The sequence below is a fragment of the Geotrypetes seraphini genome, chromosome 11 (assembly GCF_902459505.1).
Source record: "Geotrypetes seraphini chromosome 11, aGeoSer1.1, whole genome shotgun sequence".
In the NCBI taxonomy this organism is placed as follows: Eukaryota; Metazoa; Chordata; class Amphibia; order Gymnophiona; family Dermophiidae; genus Geotrypetes; species Geotrypetes seraphini.
Window position 1 is genome coordinate 4,838,347 of NC_047094.1, and position 15,437 is coordinate 4,853,783.

General features: G+C 44.9%; 1 protein-coding gene across 5 annotated transcripts in view; it reads right to left on the minus strand.

The window, feature by feature from the left end:
• The window catches only part of TBL3 (transducin beta like 3), a 35,155-nt gene that overhangs the window by 6,200 nt on the left and 13,518 nt on the right, over positions 1-15,437 (minus strand). For all 5 annotated transcript variants that reach the window (XM_033963742.1, XM_033963744.1, XM_033963743.1 and 2 more), the window contains exons 11-18: positions 15,088-15,229; positions 12,744-12,802; positions 10,679-10,782; positions 8,087-8,237; positions 6,461-6,691; positions 5,676-5,746; positions 3,575-3,731; positions 1,728-1,786 (exon numbers count right to left, since the gene is read on the minus strand). In XM_033963742.1, coding sequence (XP_033819633.1) covers positions 1,728-1,786; positions 3,575-3,731; positions 5,676-5,746; positions 6,461-6,691; positions 8,087-8,237; positions 10,679-10,782; positions 12,744-12,802; positions 15,088-15,229 — 974 coding nt within the window. The remainder of the gene's footprint in view (positions 1-1,727; positions 1,787-3,574; positions 3,732-5,675; positions 5,747-6,460; positions 6,692-8,086; positions 8,238-10,678; positions 10,783-12,743; positions 12,803-15,087; positions 15,230-15,437) is intronic.

Sequence of the window (15,437 nt, forward strand, 5' to 3'; positions counted from 1 at the left end):
CCCCTTAATCCTTACCTGGTGGTCTAGCGGGTTTTCGGGCAGGAGCGATCTGTCCACGCTCCTGCCCCTTGCAGATCGCTCACAGGAAATGGCTGCCTTGAGCTCCAGTAGTGGTCTCGAGAGATGATGGGAGCTCAAGGCAGCTATTTCCTGTGAGCGATCTGCACGGGGCAGGAACGTGGACAGATCGCTCCTGCCCGAAAACCCACTAGACCACCAGGTAAGGCTTACAGGGCTTAAAATAGCCGGGGGAAGCGGGGGTTAGGGGCAGAACCGGCCCAAATATTATTTGCGTTTTTTAAATATTCACGGGCTGGCTCTGCTCCTAACCACCGCGAATACGGAGGGGGAAGTGTACTCCCTAATGTTTTTTCCCATTGATTCCGTCTGTACTTTACCCTTATTTTATTTGATCATATACGATATTGGTTTTATTTTTACATTTTCTCTTGGTTTTACCTTATTTTTCTTTTCTTTTTACTTTTGTAAACCGTTTAGCTAATTCAATATATCGAATGAGAAATAAACTTGGAAACTATTCCCAGTTGCTGAAGACACCAGAATAGGATTTTATGATCGATACAATGAAAGGCCGAAGAACAAAATCTCGGTCCCCAAAGTATCTAACCCCATTCCAATGCATATCAAACCATACCCTACTCTAAAATCATATCACTGAGAATCTACCGATCAATAGAATCTACTAATTATCAACCAAGAGCAGAAACACCAAATGTGAGCAAGTCGGCGAATTGCTATTATTACTACCAAGTCGTCTTGTGAAGGCGTTATCACCACCCTCTCTGAAACAAGAACAGTAAATTGGATCCAGGTAAACCACCTAATTACAGGCCCATTTTTCTGGCACGCTCTCCCTGACATGCTTCTTTTTAGAAAACGGCTTAAAGCACATCTTTTTCAACAAACTTATTATGGACAAATTATTATTGCACTGTCCGTCCTATTTTCCCTGTTTTGATGCAATTACAGATGGAGTCTGTTCATTTCTATGACTGTATTGTTGGGTGATGTTTTTATGCCTGTTTAGTTGTTGGAGATATAAGAATTTCCAAAGAAACAAATCTCTCTACCTTTAAGCAATCTGTTGAATAACAGACAGATGGTATCAGCCAAATGTACTACCAAAAGGCGCTCTAAGTAGCAGGTCGGTAGCGCCGTTTGACCCTCTGGAAATCCGAGCAATGGGGTGTGTGGAATTTCTTTTTTTTAACTCACATTTTATTGAAATATAAACAATCCAAAGCTTACAAACATAGACCCAGTACACCGTGGGTTCTGCAGTGTACCAGAAAACACTTTCCAAACAGATTGTTAATCCACCTCCCTCCGTATGCTGCATTTCTTATTCTAACAAGACATTTGATGTTCGGCCTTTTCTATCAATGTTATGGAGTTCCTTTTTTCATCTATTGTAGTCTGCTTTTATAGTATTTTATTTATTAGCATATAAGTACAGAAGGGTTCCTCTTTATCTCTTAATTTTTTAAAAATTTTAATAAACAGAGATTAAGGTAACCTAAAACAGACCAAAAAAACCTACAGGCGTAGCTGGGCAGACTCGATTGGCCAATTACTTTGTATCAACCTGCGGCGCTGTCCACTGAGGTTCACGCATGTTTCTCTTTATCACGAATCTTAGGAAAATCACAATGTGCTGAGGGCTGCCCCTTAAACATCACCTGCCTCTTCTTTACTCAGTTACTCACTTTTCAATCAGCTCCTCTTCCTTCGCCTGCGCGTCCGCCAGTTCAGTTTCCGTGACATCCTGGAACAGAAGAATGGCAGCTTATGGACCCAGAATATCTAATGTCCTAGGTCAACATTAACCTGTGCCCTCCCCATAACCAGCAACGCCTCTTCTCTTCACCCCATTCTCCTTTCCCTTCTCTACACCTTTCTCCCTTCACACAAACCCTTTTACCTCTGAAGGAGCGCTGAGAAAGGAGAAAGCTTCTCTGGGAAAGTGAGAGATTTGGTGACTTAAAGCCTGGGCAGAAAAGAATTTGTAGATTTCTAGGTTTGGATATATAGTTTAAACATTTGCTCACCATAGAGCATTTTCATCAGCAAGTTATTCACCCCAAACAACTATTTATTTGCAGTTTAGTGAGAAGCAAACCCAAAAATAAAAGTACAGTGGAACCTCGGTTTGCGAGTGTTTTGCAAGACGAGCAAAACACTCAGCAAACTTTTGACTCACAAACCGAGCACTGCCCCGACAAAAGAGCACTTACAGTCCAGGAAGCGCCGCTTCGGGGAATTCTTCTTCTGTCTTCCGGCCAGCCTTTCACGTCGGGTGCCTTCCGCAGGTTGGAGAAGCTCTGTCTGGGCCTGCGCGGCCAGGTGCCGTCCCGCCTGTGCGTTGCGTCAATCATCGGCGTTGTGCGTGTCGTGCGGGTGGGGCGGCGCTCGGCTGGGGGCTCTCCAGCATGCGGGGGGCATTTGACGTGGACGGCTGGCCGGTGGATGGAGGAGGCATCTCTCTGAAGCGGCACTGTGGGGTTCTTCTTCGGATGACAGACGGAGGAGGCGGACTGAGGAGACGGCGCTGCAGCACCCGGCACCCGACAGGTACAGACCCCGGGTTCTGGAAAGAATCTTTGGTGTTGCCACTATTTTCTATGGGGAACTTTACTTTGATAAACGAGCATTTTGGATTACGAGCATGCTCCTGGAACGGACTATGCTCGGAATCCAAGGTACCACTGTATAAAATAGACCAAATAACCCTTTATATTAGTTTAGTGCCCCTATTCTTAGCAACATTTTTTTTTTTTAAATTCTTTATTCATTTTATAACTTACATCAAGTACATCAACATTGGTATTAACATTTTAACATAGGTATAAATAAACAATTCACCCAAACTAAGATGCAGACAGCATCAAGATGGATGTTATCCAATCTTTTGCATCGAGTGCCACATGTAGGAGATCACGTGTGTGTCTTTGCTGCAAAAAGTTCCTGGCTCACAAAGAATGAGTCCAAATTTTCATGGCTAGAACAGACTTGAAGGAGACAGACAAAGAGGACAGTTCTGTCTCCAGTCTACTTCCTTGAAGTCAAACCAGCGTTACCTTGGAAGGGCAAGAAGCAATCCTGCAGCCAACACCCAATCTCCAGGGGGATACAATATACAGAGAATGTGTCTTTAGGGCTTCTGCCCAGGACAAAAGGCCATTTTAGTTGAAAATTTTATTATTAGGTATGTAGATAGCAGAGTGGCTAGTGGGCAAGAGAAGCACTTGCCTGGTGAGAAAGTGGCAGACCTCATGCATCACCTCGAAAAGATTTTAGATGGTGCGGGGAAGGAGCTGATGTCTTGGTATATTTGAGTACCAACATCATAAGAAAAATGTGGGAGGGAGGATCTATAAGTCAAATTTAGATTCTCAGGTAGAAATCCAGAATTTCCGGCCATCGGGTGTCTATATTGACCCCTGACTCCCTCTCCCAAAGCACCTCACATCTGAGATAGCAGAGCAGCCAGTAGAGAGGCATTGTACAATCGGGGGATTGGCACAGATATTTATACCCAGGGTTCAGATGTTACCTTCCATAAGACGATGCTGGAATCGCTGGAGCCGGTCACTACTGTGTCATCTTGTCTGTTGCTGTGTAGGCCCCAGACTTTATCCTCGTGAACATCTAAGGTTTTCACACACTCATTGGTTTTAATGGTCCAAAGCTTTAAGAGACCATCAGATCCGCTGTTATGAAGAAAAGAGAGAAAAGGCTTTTCAGGAAGGACTTTGGCCACAGCCTGCGTGTTAGGCTTCCTGTCTTTCCAGGGGATGAAATGGCATTTGGGGATATCCCAGAAGCATAAAGATGGATTTGCACACCTCCCCCCTCCTGCCCCTTTCCATCATACAAGAAGCCTGACGCGTTAGATATTAACACCATGATACAAAAGTAAACCCAGCACATGGGTCCTGGAGGAAGTGGATATTTGTGACATCCTTATAGGACCAGATGAAGAATTCCCTAAAGATGGAGTTCGTGAGACTTCCACACCCTGGAGGTGATCCTGCTTCTGTACAGGTATCATCAAAAGGCTAGAAGAGGTCCAGAAAAGGACTCCCAAAATAGCCCATGGTCTGCTGAAACTCAAGGACCTGAATCTGTATAGAAGCTGTATTATCACCCCTGATTTTGCATAGATGACATTTGACTGAAATACCCTCCAGTCTTCAGAGCATGTTATCGCTCCCCCCGACTCCCCTGGTAAGAGAAAAGTTTCTGGTTTGCAGATTTTTATTCTCTTGCTTTTTCTGGTGCTCTGGTACATTTAAAGAAGAAATGCAAAGCGGTTTTAATTCTCAGTTAATTTTGTGCTGAAACCTACAGGCAATAATTATGCAATTGATTTTTTTTTTTTTTTTGGTCTTAAAGATTCTTAGTTTTTGCATTCAAAACCTTTTGTTTTTCCCTTTGTGACCAGGACCATAATGAAGACAAAAACCCGAGTCGCCCTTCTGTTGTTCAAGACCTCCCTTTCCACTAATGAAACTTTTACTGCTTGTGGGTCATTAAGGACTTTTACATTTTATATAAACAAATCTTCAGTAACCCATCAAGAACATGTATGGAAAGTTTGGATATTTTTGTAATTTATCGTCATTAAATGTCGATAAAAAATTTGAACTATACAAGTCTGGATCTCAAATATAAGACAGAAATATACTTAGCAAGGTTTGAACAGCATCCTCTAATGCAAGAAATAATCCAGAAAGACCTTTAGAGCGTGCTGGTTCCCGATTCCAATAATCTGGAAGAACCAGAGCAGAGTGGGCAATGCACAGCTAAACCCCAAGTTGTAACAGTCATTGTGGAGAGTTTTGGAATGTAGGAACTGAATAGGGAGAAAAGAAAGGACCCTCCAGGTCTAACTGGACTGAACAGGTTTAGCAAATCCATTATCTGCCGGAGACAGAGAAATACTGACTCTGTGGGGACTGCACAGGACAGTTAAAAGCTCACCTGGAGTTTAGTTCTCAGTCAGAGCCCCAACATAATACAGTCCTTGTGGAGATAAATATTTCTACATAGGAGGTGGTGAAGACCAAAAGAAAAATTGACTTGAAGAAAGATGGAAACATGCTGGGAAGACGTGAGGGATTGGGACCTGCAAACTGCCATATTCAAAGCGGTTTTCCCTGTCTGTCCTGGTGGGCTCAAATTCTATCTAGTGTACCTGGGGCAATGGAGGGAGTAAGTGACTTTGCCATGGTCACAAGGAGAAGCGTGGGATTGAACCCACAACCCAGGGTGCTGAGGTTGATCACCAGGCAGGATATGTACATCTTACAGCCCTTATCTACTGTCAGAGGCTATGTGTGATCTGAAACTGTGTCATTTACATCATCACAGGCGGAAAATCTCCTATCAACCAAGCAGATGTGAGCAATAACCTCTCCCACCTCCCCCTCCATTGTTGTCACTGGCACGTAGGTTGAGACGGGACATTAACACACTCAAAACAGTATCCAATTAAGATACAGGATATCCATGCTACGACTGATGAGCCCTTCAGGTCAGTGCAGTTGATTGGACGAGAATGCCCGAAAAACTGCTCTGACCCTGCCAGGAAGATGACTAGCTCCTTTTCCCAAATATTGGTGTGGCACACACTGGAAAGACGATCACCATACCTTGTGAGAAGCTGAGTCCCTCGGCTCACAAATATAACCTTCAGCACCGAGGCATCGTGACCCTCAAAGGTCTGCAAGAGAATGGAGAGAAAAGAGTGTGAAGAAGCATTTTTGCCACTCCAAGAACGAGGCAGGAAAGTGCCGGAGACAGATGCTCTGCTTAAACTTTCTTTTAAAATTATTATTCGCGGGCCCCTCAGTGTCATCCTGGGTCTTGTCTGAATCCGTCTCTGCTTTTTTCCATTTTTGGCCCCAGCTGCTTCTGCTCACTTAGAACAGGCCGTGGTACAGAAACCCAAAGGATTTTCTACAGTTTTATTTATTTAAAAATGTATATACCACATATTGCCTATGAGGTTTACAAATTACATACACATTACCTTGAGCTCCCTACAATCCATACAAAGACAAACAAGTGTAACACAGGAAAGCAAAATAGTCAGACACATTTTTAACAAGTTCTTAAACGTCATCCTCCCCACACTGTATCACAAAATTTCAGGAAAGCATTTACAACTCCTTCCTCACTCCCATCTTGCTCTGCCACTGCAGTGCCATCGGACTGTGAGTTGATGGCTGAGACCATGGGGCCAAAACTGGGAATGGAAATGGTACCTTTGGTACAACAGTTAACACTGAGCTACCCTCCCCCCACTCTAAGTGTCGCCTCTAAACAGCTACATAGCAGGACCACAGGCCTGTCAGTCAGTCTATAAACCTGATCCACCCCATAAGACGATGAAGAAACTGGCCAGGTGACGGCTGGCATCTCTGGGGCACCTTACCTTCAGACAGCTGAAGTCCTGCAGCCCCCAAAGCTTCAGTGTCCCATCTGCGGACGACGATGCCAAAACCTGATCCATGGGGGAGAACTGCACACACCAGATGCCGCGTTTGTGCCCCCGGAAGACACCCAGCAGTGAACAGTCCTCCGTAGCCCACAGCTTTGCTGTCCTGTCCTGTGAGCCAGTAGCAACCAGTTTATCGTTGGGGGACACTGTGATGCCGTTTATGTCCTAGGGAAGATCCAGGGAATAAAGTAGGTCAGTGCCGGTGCCAATTTTTCTTAGGCTTTATCTTTTAGCTTCCTGGGCATGTTGAACTGCTAAAGCCACATCTGGTGGCAAAGTTAAACCCTTTACACTGAGAGAGGGAAGAGGAAGTGGAAAGTAAGCAGGCATCAGCAGAGTTACCATGTTTCACAGCCACTGTGGATCTTTTCTTGACCTCTGCGTGAATTGTGACAAATCTGATGTCTTACCCCTGAAGAGCGAAAGGTATGATAAGGCAGGCACCACGCACTCCATTAAATCGGTGACTCAAACCCTGAAGTATTTAGGTATTTATCTGAACCCCTCTCCCTCAATGATGTATTAGCGTAACATTTCTAATATTATGGAGAAAATTAGGGGTCTGTCAGCGATGGGCAAACCTGCCTATTTCCTTATTGGTCAAAATTTTGGTAGTGATTCCAAACTCCTCTACCCTCTTCAGGCTTCACCCATAGGGTTGAGGAAGAGGGAGGAGCTTAGATCCATTGAGAGGAAATTTATCTGGAGGAACAAAAGTGCACAAATTGGATATCTAAAATGAGTATTAGATAAGATGCAACGGGTGTGTGTGTGTGGGGGGGAGGGTCTCCAGTTTACCTGATTTGAGGTCTTATAATGTAGCAGCACTAATGTGATGGATTCACAAGACTCGTAGTAAACAGAAATGTTTTCCTCTGAGCTCAATGGAATCTTGGTGCCAACCCTATAGCTTTGGAACCTGCTCCACCAGCATGTCCTGTGCGTGGTGCCGGTGCCTGAAGATCTGCTTCCTGTGATGGGCCTCGAGAGCTCACGTTCGACGTGAACTCTCAGGCCTTGAGCATGGGCACATGCTCAAGGCCCAGCACAGGAAGCAGGTCTTCAGGCACCAGCACCACGCATAGGACATGCTGGTGCCGGTGCCACTGCGGAGGCTACAGCAAAGTAAGAAGAGGGTTCGGGTGGGTTGGGGGGACCTCAGGTCACGGGGGAGGGTGCCAGTTCATGGGGGGGGGGCGCGCTCGCAAATCGAAGCGCGCTCAGTTTCTGAGGCGCCGATTTTGCGAATGTTTTGCTCGTCTTGCAAAACACTCGCAAACCGGTGCACTTGTAAACCAAGGTACCACTGTACATTTAAAGGGAAGAACAATAAGGATAAATTATGATAAAATTTGCACTGGGATATTAGGGAAAAGGAAAAAAAAGGGAACCCATAACTCCCCCCCCTAAAAAAAAAACCTATAAGGTAAATGCTTGAGATAAGTTAAATGCCTTTAATTTGGCTTTAAATGTAATAAATGATTTTTCTTCACGAAGAAAATTCAAGAGAACTGATGCCATTACTGCCTGAATGAATCAGAGACCTTCGAGGAGTCTTACCTTGTCATGGCCCTTCTCAGTCAAGTGGGCGTGTAACGCTTCGGGCACCGAGCTCACGTCTCCTCTGTCCTTGGATAAAAGGGACTTTGGCAGCTTCCAGATCTTCATGGTGCAGTCCTGGCTGCCGCTGACTATAAAGGCTTCTTTCAACCTGAGGAGAAAAGATGACCTGGTCTCTGACCTCTGCTCAGCTACAGCCTGTAATGCAGTGCCCCGGGGTCCTGCCAGTGACGGTCTGCAGCTGTCTAAATGATATGGTGTGTAAGGAATGCCGTCTCACCTCGCCAACCTTAGCGTCTCAGTTTCTGGGCTGGAAACGCAAAACTTTACAAGTACCTTAGCTCGATGTATTTGCTGTAGCACATTTCGTATAAATAAAGCGGTTTACATATTTTAAACAAAGGGGAAAAAAAAGCAAGAGAGAAAGCTGCTGAGAGCTTTGAAGGCTAGGGGAGGACGAGGTTAATAACGCGAGAGGCACCGGCAGACATTAGGTCAAGCATTCCCAAACTATGAGAGGGCCTCTACAGCCCTGTACGGACTGAAAACAGACTCTTCTGCCCTGAACAGAAGACACAGGAGGAGAGTGTGGTGCAGTGGATAGAGCTACAGCCTCAGCACCCCGAGGTTGTGGGTTCAAACCCTGGGAAAGTCACTTAATCCTCCACTGCCCCAAGATTGTGAGCCCACCAGGACAGACAGGGAAAATGCTCGAAGTACCTGTATGGAATCTACAAAAAAGGTGGTATACAAGTCCCAAATCCTATCCCTATAATGCTGCCCTACAACAGTGGAAAGAAGGAAGTATATACGTTCTGGCTGATTTGTGGGAAAATGGATAAAAACATGTTTTCTTGGTTGTTCTAATCTTGATTTCTCTGCCATGAACTTACTGCCCTTTGCCTCTGCTCCTGAAAAGGTTAGGCAGAAGCCTAATACCCAATTATGATGGCATCTACTGCCTTTATTACAGATAGGCACTTAGGCCCGTATTCTTAAAACGACGACATTTGGAAGGTGCCCAAACAGCATCTAAGTGTTTTAACTGGCCATAAATGGTGTGGTTTAAAGTTTATTTAAAATTTCTTATACAGTACTCCCCCGATATTCACGGGGGTTCTGTTCGAGGAACCCCCGCGAATCTTGAAAAATCGCACTACGGTTTTTCGTGGGGGAGACAGGAGAGAGCAGCTGGAGCACCGGCGAGTGAAGGAAATCACTTGTTGTATGCTCCGACCGCCTCTTCCTGCACTAAAGTTGGGCCTCACCAATCAGGAGCTGCTTTGACATGCAGGTAAGGCCCGACTTTAGTGCAGGAAGAGGTAGTTGGAGCATACAGCGAGTGATTTCCTTCACTTGCCAGTGCTCTGGCTGCTCTCTCCTGCCTCTCCAGCTGTCCTCTCCTGGTAGGCGGTTTGCAGTCAGAAAATACCGTGAATGACCGGGACCGCGAACCGCGAATGACCGGGGGAACAATGTACTGCCTAATCAAACTTCTAAGCGGTGTACGATAATAAAAATTGAAACAACATACATCAACTGTAAAACAAAATTAAAACTTAACAATATATGACTTCATTGAAGAAAGTTAGAATAACAAAAAACTTAAACCATGGACCAATGAAAACAGAAGGAAAAAGGTAAGAACTACAATATTCAGAGAAAAGAGAACCAATAAGGGACAAATGTGTCCTTCATCGTCCCATTCCATTCCAAGTCACAAATTCGTGCTCTCCGCAGGTGTCCACCTCCTCCGGCCAGCTCCCCCCCCCCACGGCAATGGTAAAAACTAATTAAGAAAAATAAAAAGTAGGTGTTGCGAGGCACCCGAATCATGTCTACACAGACGCTTACCGGTGCCGAACGTCAAAAGAGGCGTTTGAAACTTCGGACCACTAGACCCAGCTTATCCAACCACCAACGAAACTTAACCATGAGCTCCTATATACATTACGGAGGATCTGTAGCTCTTATCTCTCCCCCTTCCTTTCGTTTTACCCCCTTTCCCTTGGTCTATGTTCGTACTTTTAACTTTCTTGTTTCTCCATAATTTTATTATGTGCATTGCTTAGAAATTTTTATAAGTGTTTGATCAAATTTTAAAATAAACTTGAAACTTGACTCTACATCGAAGATAGGCCTGTATTTATTTATTTTATTTATTTAATTTTCCATCCCGTTCTCCCAGGGGAACTCAGAACGTTTACATGAATGTATTCAGGTACTTGAGCATTTTTCCCTGTCTGTCCCGGTGGGCTCATAATCTATCTAATGGGGGCAATGGGGGGATTAAGTGACTTGCCCAGGGTCACAAGGAGCAGCACAGGATTCAAACCCACGACCTCAGGGTGTTGAGGCTGTGGCTTTAACCACTGCGCCACACTCTCTTCCCTGTAAATCCCTACATTTCCGGCGCCTATCTTTGACACAGACCATGATTCTCAAAACAGTGCCATAGTTTGTGTCATGTGACTGGTACCGTTTGAGAATCCGGGCCTTAACTTATTATTCAGCGGAAGTGAACTTCCTTCCTTCTCCCCTTGTATCAGACCATCATGCAGAGGTGGACAACTAAGAGATGGGCATTTTTACCTGGAACACGCTACTGTGCCCACACCGTGTGTATGACCAGATCCCACTGCCACACAGGTCACCTGACCAGAGGTATCCATCCGCCAAATTCTGACACTTCTGTCCTGCAACGGCAAAAAGAAATCCTTTGGAAACTGAACCGTCCCGTTGTCCTGTGACATCAAATGATATGGCGTCAAAGGCTCTGTCACATGACACCGACCGACACGAGGTAACAGCTCAGGTCACAGATAAGTAACGGATGTGGCAACATCGGGAGCATTTTCTGCTGAATCAGCAAAAGTCAGAGACAGGGTGAAGCAGGGGGTCTTCTCGTAATCTCTCAAAATTCTTACAATCCCTCCAAAGAAGCCTGTCGATGTGAAACTGTTAACGTGTTGATGTCAATGTTTTATCTACTGTAGCGCACTGACAAAGACCAGCCCATCTCTTTTGTAAAACCGCATAGAACCGAAAGGCTTTTGCGATATATACATAGAAACTTATGTTATGTTTGTGCCTGCTGACTTCTTAATTTGCATCAGGACCAGGGCCCATTTTCTCTCATCTCTTCTCCCCACCCCACCCCACCCCTGGTGGGGTTAAATCCTACCTTTACTGGGAGGGACGCCCAGGCTCACCAGCCAAAGCAGTCCACTGCACGAGCCCCCTTCTGTGCTGCCTAAGCATTGAAGACGTCAACGGCTCACTTCAGCCACTCCCACCAGCACTTCTGCACATGCTCAGTGCATGGCTAAGGCAGGCCATTGACTTCTTCGCTGCACGGGAGGGGGCATGGGCAATGGACTGCTTTGACAGGTATGATTTGGGCGTCCCCACCAGCCTTTCCATGGGTGCCACAATTATGGAAAGGGGCCCCCAGACCCTGCCCATCCATTGAGACTTGTATTTCCCAGAGAGCATTCCCTGCCCATGTGGCCTAATACTTGACAAGTGACCTCCTGATCGCTGCAATTCCAGGCAGCTTGGAGGGCTGAAAGAGTTAAAAGGAGCCTCTTTCACTCAAAATTTCCTCCCTGTCCCCTCAGTTCTCTGTGAGCATTTTTTAGTTTTGGCTAGAAAGCCGGTCTCTTGGGTGAGGGTTGGTTCTGCAGTACCAGCTTCAGAGAGACCTAGCCAAGAATCTCTGTCATCTAATCTTCTATTTGTGTGTCGCACATACCTTTTCAGGCTCTAGGTGACATTCAGAGAGGGGTTGAAAGGGGATCAGGAGGAGGGACCAAAAGGGGCCTTGAAAGGGGTGGAGGGTAAGAGGGGAGGGCAAGAAATCATAGTTATCTAGGAGCTCATCTAGCGAAAGAGGTGGAAAGATTCATTCCTGAGAAGTCAAGTAGGTTCAGCTGTCAAAGAGGAAGGTTTTCAGTTTTTTTCCGGAATGTTGTATGTTTGGTTTCTTTTCTGATCATTTCTGGCAGGTTATTCCAGATTTTTACTCCTATGAAGGTAAGCATGGAGTGGAACAAGCGCCTGTAATGGAGATTATTTTGTGGAAGGTAGATTCAACTGTATTCTGTTTATGAGTCTCCTGGAGGTAGACCAGGCCGTTGAGAATAGTTGGGTGAGAGGAGTGGCTGAGTTTCCGTGGATTATGATGTTTTGAAGAATATTCGCGATGAAATTGGTAGCCAGTGTAATTGTTTGAGGTAGGCTGAAATCGAATCCTATTTCTTTAGGTTGAAGATAAGTCTGACCGCTGTGTTCTGAATGAGCTGCAGTTTGTGGACAAGAGAGGAGTTGATCTCCAAGTTTGGCGAGTTGCAGTAGTCCACCTGGGGTAGTACCAGGAAAACAGTTGATCAAATCTTCATCACTGGCTGGTTAAAATGAACTTCTGACTTTCTTCTGTACACATGAGATTTGGGGACTTTCCATTCAAACGGTTGTGTGGTTAAGATATAAAAAGCCCCCTGTGTGAAGGGAAAGGGAGCTCCTGGTTTTCCCTCCACTCAGAGCCAGAGACAGCGTAGAAGCTGATTCGCAGGTGCAGGAGGGCCCGAAAGGTCCTGGCACAGGTCTAAGGGGTTAACTGGAGGCAGTTGCGTTCTGCCTCAAGAACTGAGCTTACCTTAGCACAACTTGCAAATTTCATTCCTTTTCTGAACACATCGACAGCAAGCACGGTTTCTGCGGGAGAGAGCAGACACGCACAGGTCACTTCAGCGAGGAATGCCGCCAAAATATGATCTCGTCTTTGTTCCACTCACTGTTGCACTACAGGTGCTTCCAAAACAATTACTTGAATAATATCACACAAATTGTCCCGGGTCACAGTGGGATATACAAAATCCATGTATAGACACCTAACAGGTAGGGCAAGAGTGCGCGTAAGTTACCTTCCCTTTGAAAAGTACCCACCTATTTAATATGCACAAATTTACAGACTTATTTTATGCATGGGGGAGAAATGCTAGCTCTTCCCCAAACCTCTGCTCAGTTTGGATAAACGTAACATACAACTCTAGGCTCAGATTAAGGAGTAGGGGAAGCCACTGCTTTTCCTGGGATCAGTAGCGTGGAATCTTGCTACTATTTGGGTTTCTGTCAGGTACTCGTGACCTGGATTGGCCACTGTGGAAACAAGAAACTGGGCTAGATGGACCACTGGTCTGACGCAGGATGGCTATTCTTATGTTCTTATGCAGTTGAGACAAACTTGGGGGAAGTCACTGCTTGCCCCAGGACTGGTAGCATGGAATCTTGCTACTCTTTGGGGATTCTGGAATCTTGCTTAATTTTTGAGATTCTGGAATGTTGCTACTATTTGGGGTTCTGGAATCTTGCTTACTTTTTGAGATTCTGGAATGTTGCTACTATTTGGGGTTCTGGAATCTTGCTTACTTTTTAAGATTCTGGAATGTTGCTACTATTTGGGGTTTTGCCAGGTACTTTGACCTGAGCTAGCCACTATTGGAAACAGGATACTGGGCTAGATGGACCATTGGTTTGACCCAGCATGATTATTCTTATGTTCTCATGACCAATTAAATTCCAACAAAGTAGAAATGAATATGGTAAAAAAACATACATAAAAAAGCATTGTTTTAATAGACTAAAAAAGTAAGGCTAAAACATTTTCTTAAACCAATCAAATACAAAAACACGTGAAAATGTTGCCAGATTCAACCCAGATCTGGGTTTTGTCAATAAGCATCTGCCTCTGGAGTCCCAAGATCTGACTTGTGTTGAGACAGAACGATCTGTAATCGCTTCAAGGGTTAACAGTCAAGCTGTGTGCTTGTAAAGCTTTACAGAAATCAGATGCAGACGTTTATCGCCAAAACACGATCTGGGTTGAGTCTGACAACATTTTCACGAGTATTGCAAACTTTTTCCATATATAATTGAATCAGGCAATCTGTTTTGGTAATTTTTTGGTTTTAGAAATTTTATTTTTATCATTATTATTTTTGGTCTGTTAATAAACACTCTTTTATGTATGTTTATTCACCTCTATAGTTCATTGGAATTTAATTGGCCTTCCCCTACTCCTTTCCCTGAGACTTGTATATAATCCTAGAGGATTTTCTCTTTTTTTTTTTTGCTTCTTACCTGTGCATAGGTCTATCCACATATAGTCTGGAGAACTTGAAAACAAAATATTTCTGTTCTAGTTAAATGTGTGGAAATGGCTATTAAAAATATCTCCACAATTTCAGCATGAACCTCGAGCCCTTCTTCAGACATAAAAGCCCTAGTTAGCAGGCCAGGGTTTCGAAAGGACATCGCTGCACTTATTTTTTCAGGGAAACACCCCCCCCCCCCCCGCCTCATCTCCTTCCCTGCTGGTGCATCAGGGCAGCTGTTAAAGAGTCTATAGACAACCAGCACTTACCCTCTTAAATAAAGTGGCATTGTAAGAGTAAACACACCATGGCTCCAGGTAGGCAAAGCATGAATTTCCAATCTAAGAGAAGGTAATGGTCATCCTTACTGCATCAGTACAGGAAGAACCGTTTGCTTTAAAGTAGCAATCTTCTGCTTGGTATTAATTCTGGACTTAAGTAACACACTCCCACTGATTTTCAGGATCTCTTTGCATAAAATACTCCACCTTTTTGCATATTTTCTTGGCTCAAAGTAGCAGCTAACCCCAAGCAATGAAAGCATCACGCGAGCAACAGGCAACGTGAAATGAAGTTGGGTATTTTGCACATGACAAAATAAGATGCCTGAAAGCGTGAAGCAACTGCACTTCTTAGCCTGCAGCTTCGCTGAAATATTTTCTAGTCCAATGGAAGGAAAGCAGAAGACGCTGCCGGCTCTCTCTTACATATGAGAAACACAGAGAGAGGGCAGGGCACCAAAAGCCGTCTTTCACGAGAAATGCCAATAGCAGGCAGAACTCTAAGAACGATCTCTTTTTCTCTTACAGGGAGCATCAGTATCAGGGTGTGACACCATCTTCTCACCTGTGTGACCATGCAGGATCTGGCAACTGGACGTCGCCAGCTCAAAGACCTTCAGCTGGGGACTGTTTGTAGCCACCACGATATAAGAGTCTGCAGGGCCCAGGAACTTCACATCCAAAACCTCCTCACTGTAACCAGCAAACTGGGGACAAAGGGGAGACAGAAACCTGATTCAGAATCAAAAAACTTTACTGGCCTGTGTGCAAGCTTCTTAAGTGAAATGGGTAAACATACACACAGCAGGTAGGCATAAAAATAGCCACACGGGGACAGACCAACAGCTAATCTAACCCAATCTCCTGGTGCTGTCAATCCAGGTCACAAGTACCTGGCAGAAACCCAAATAGTAG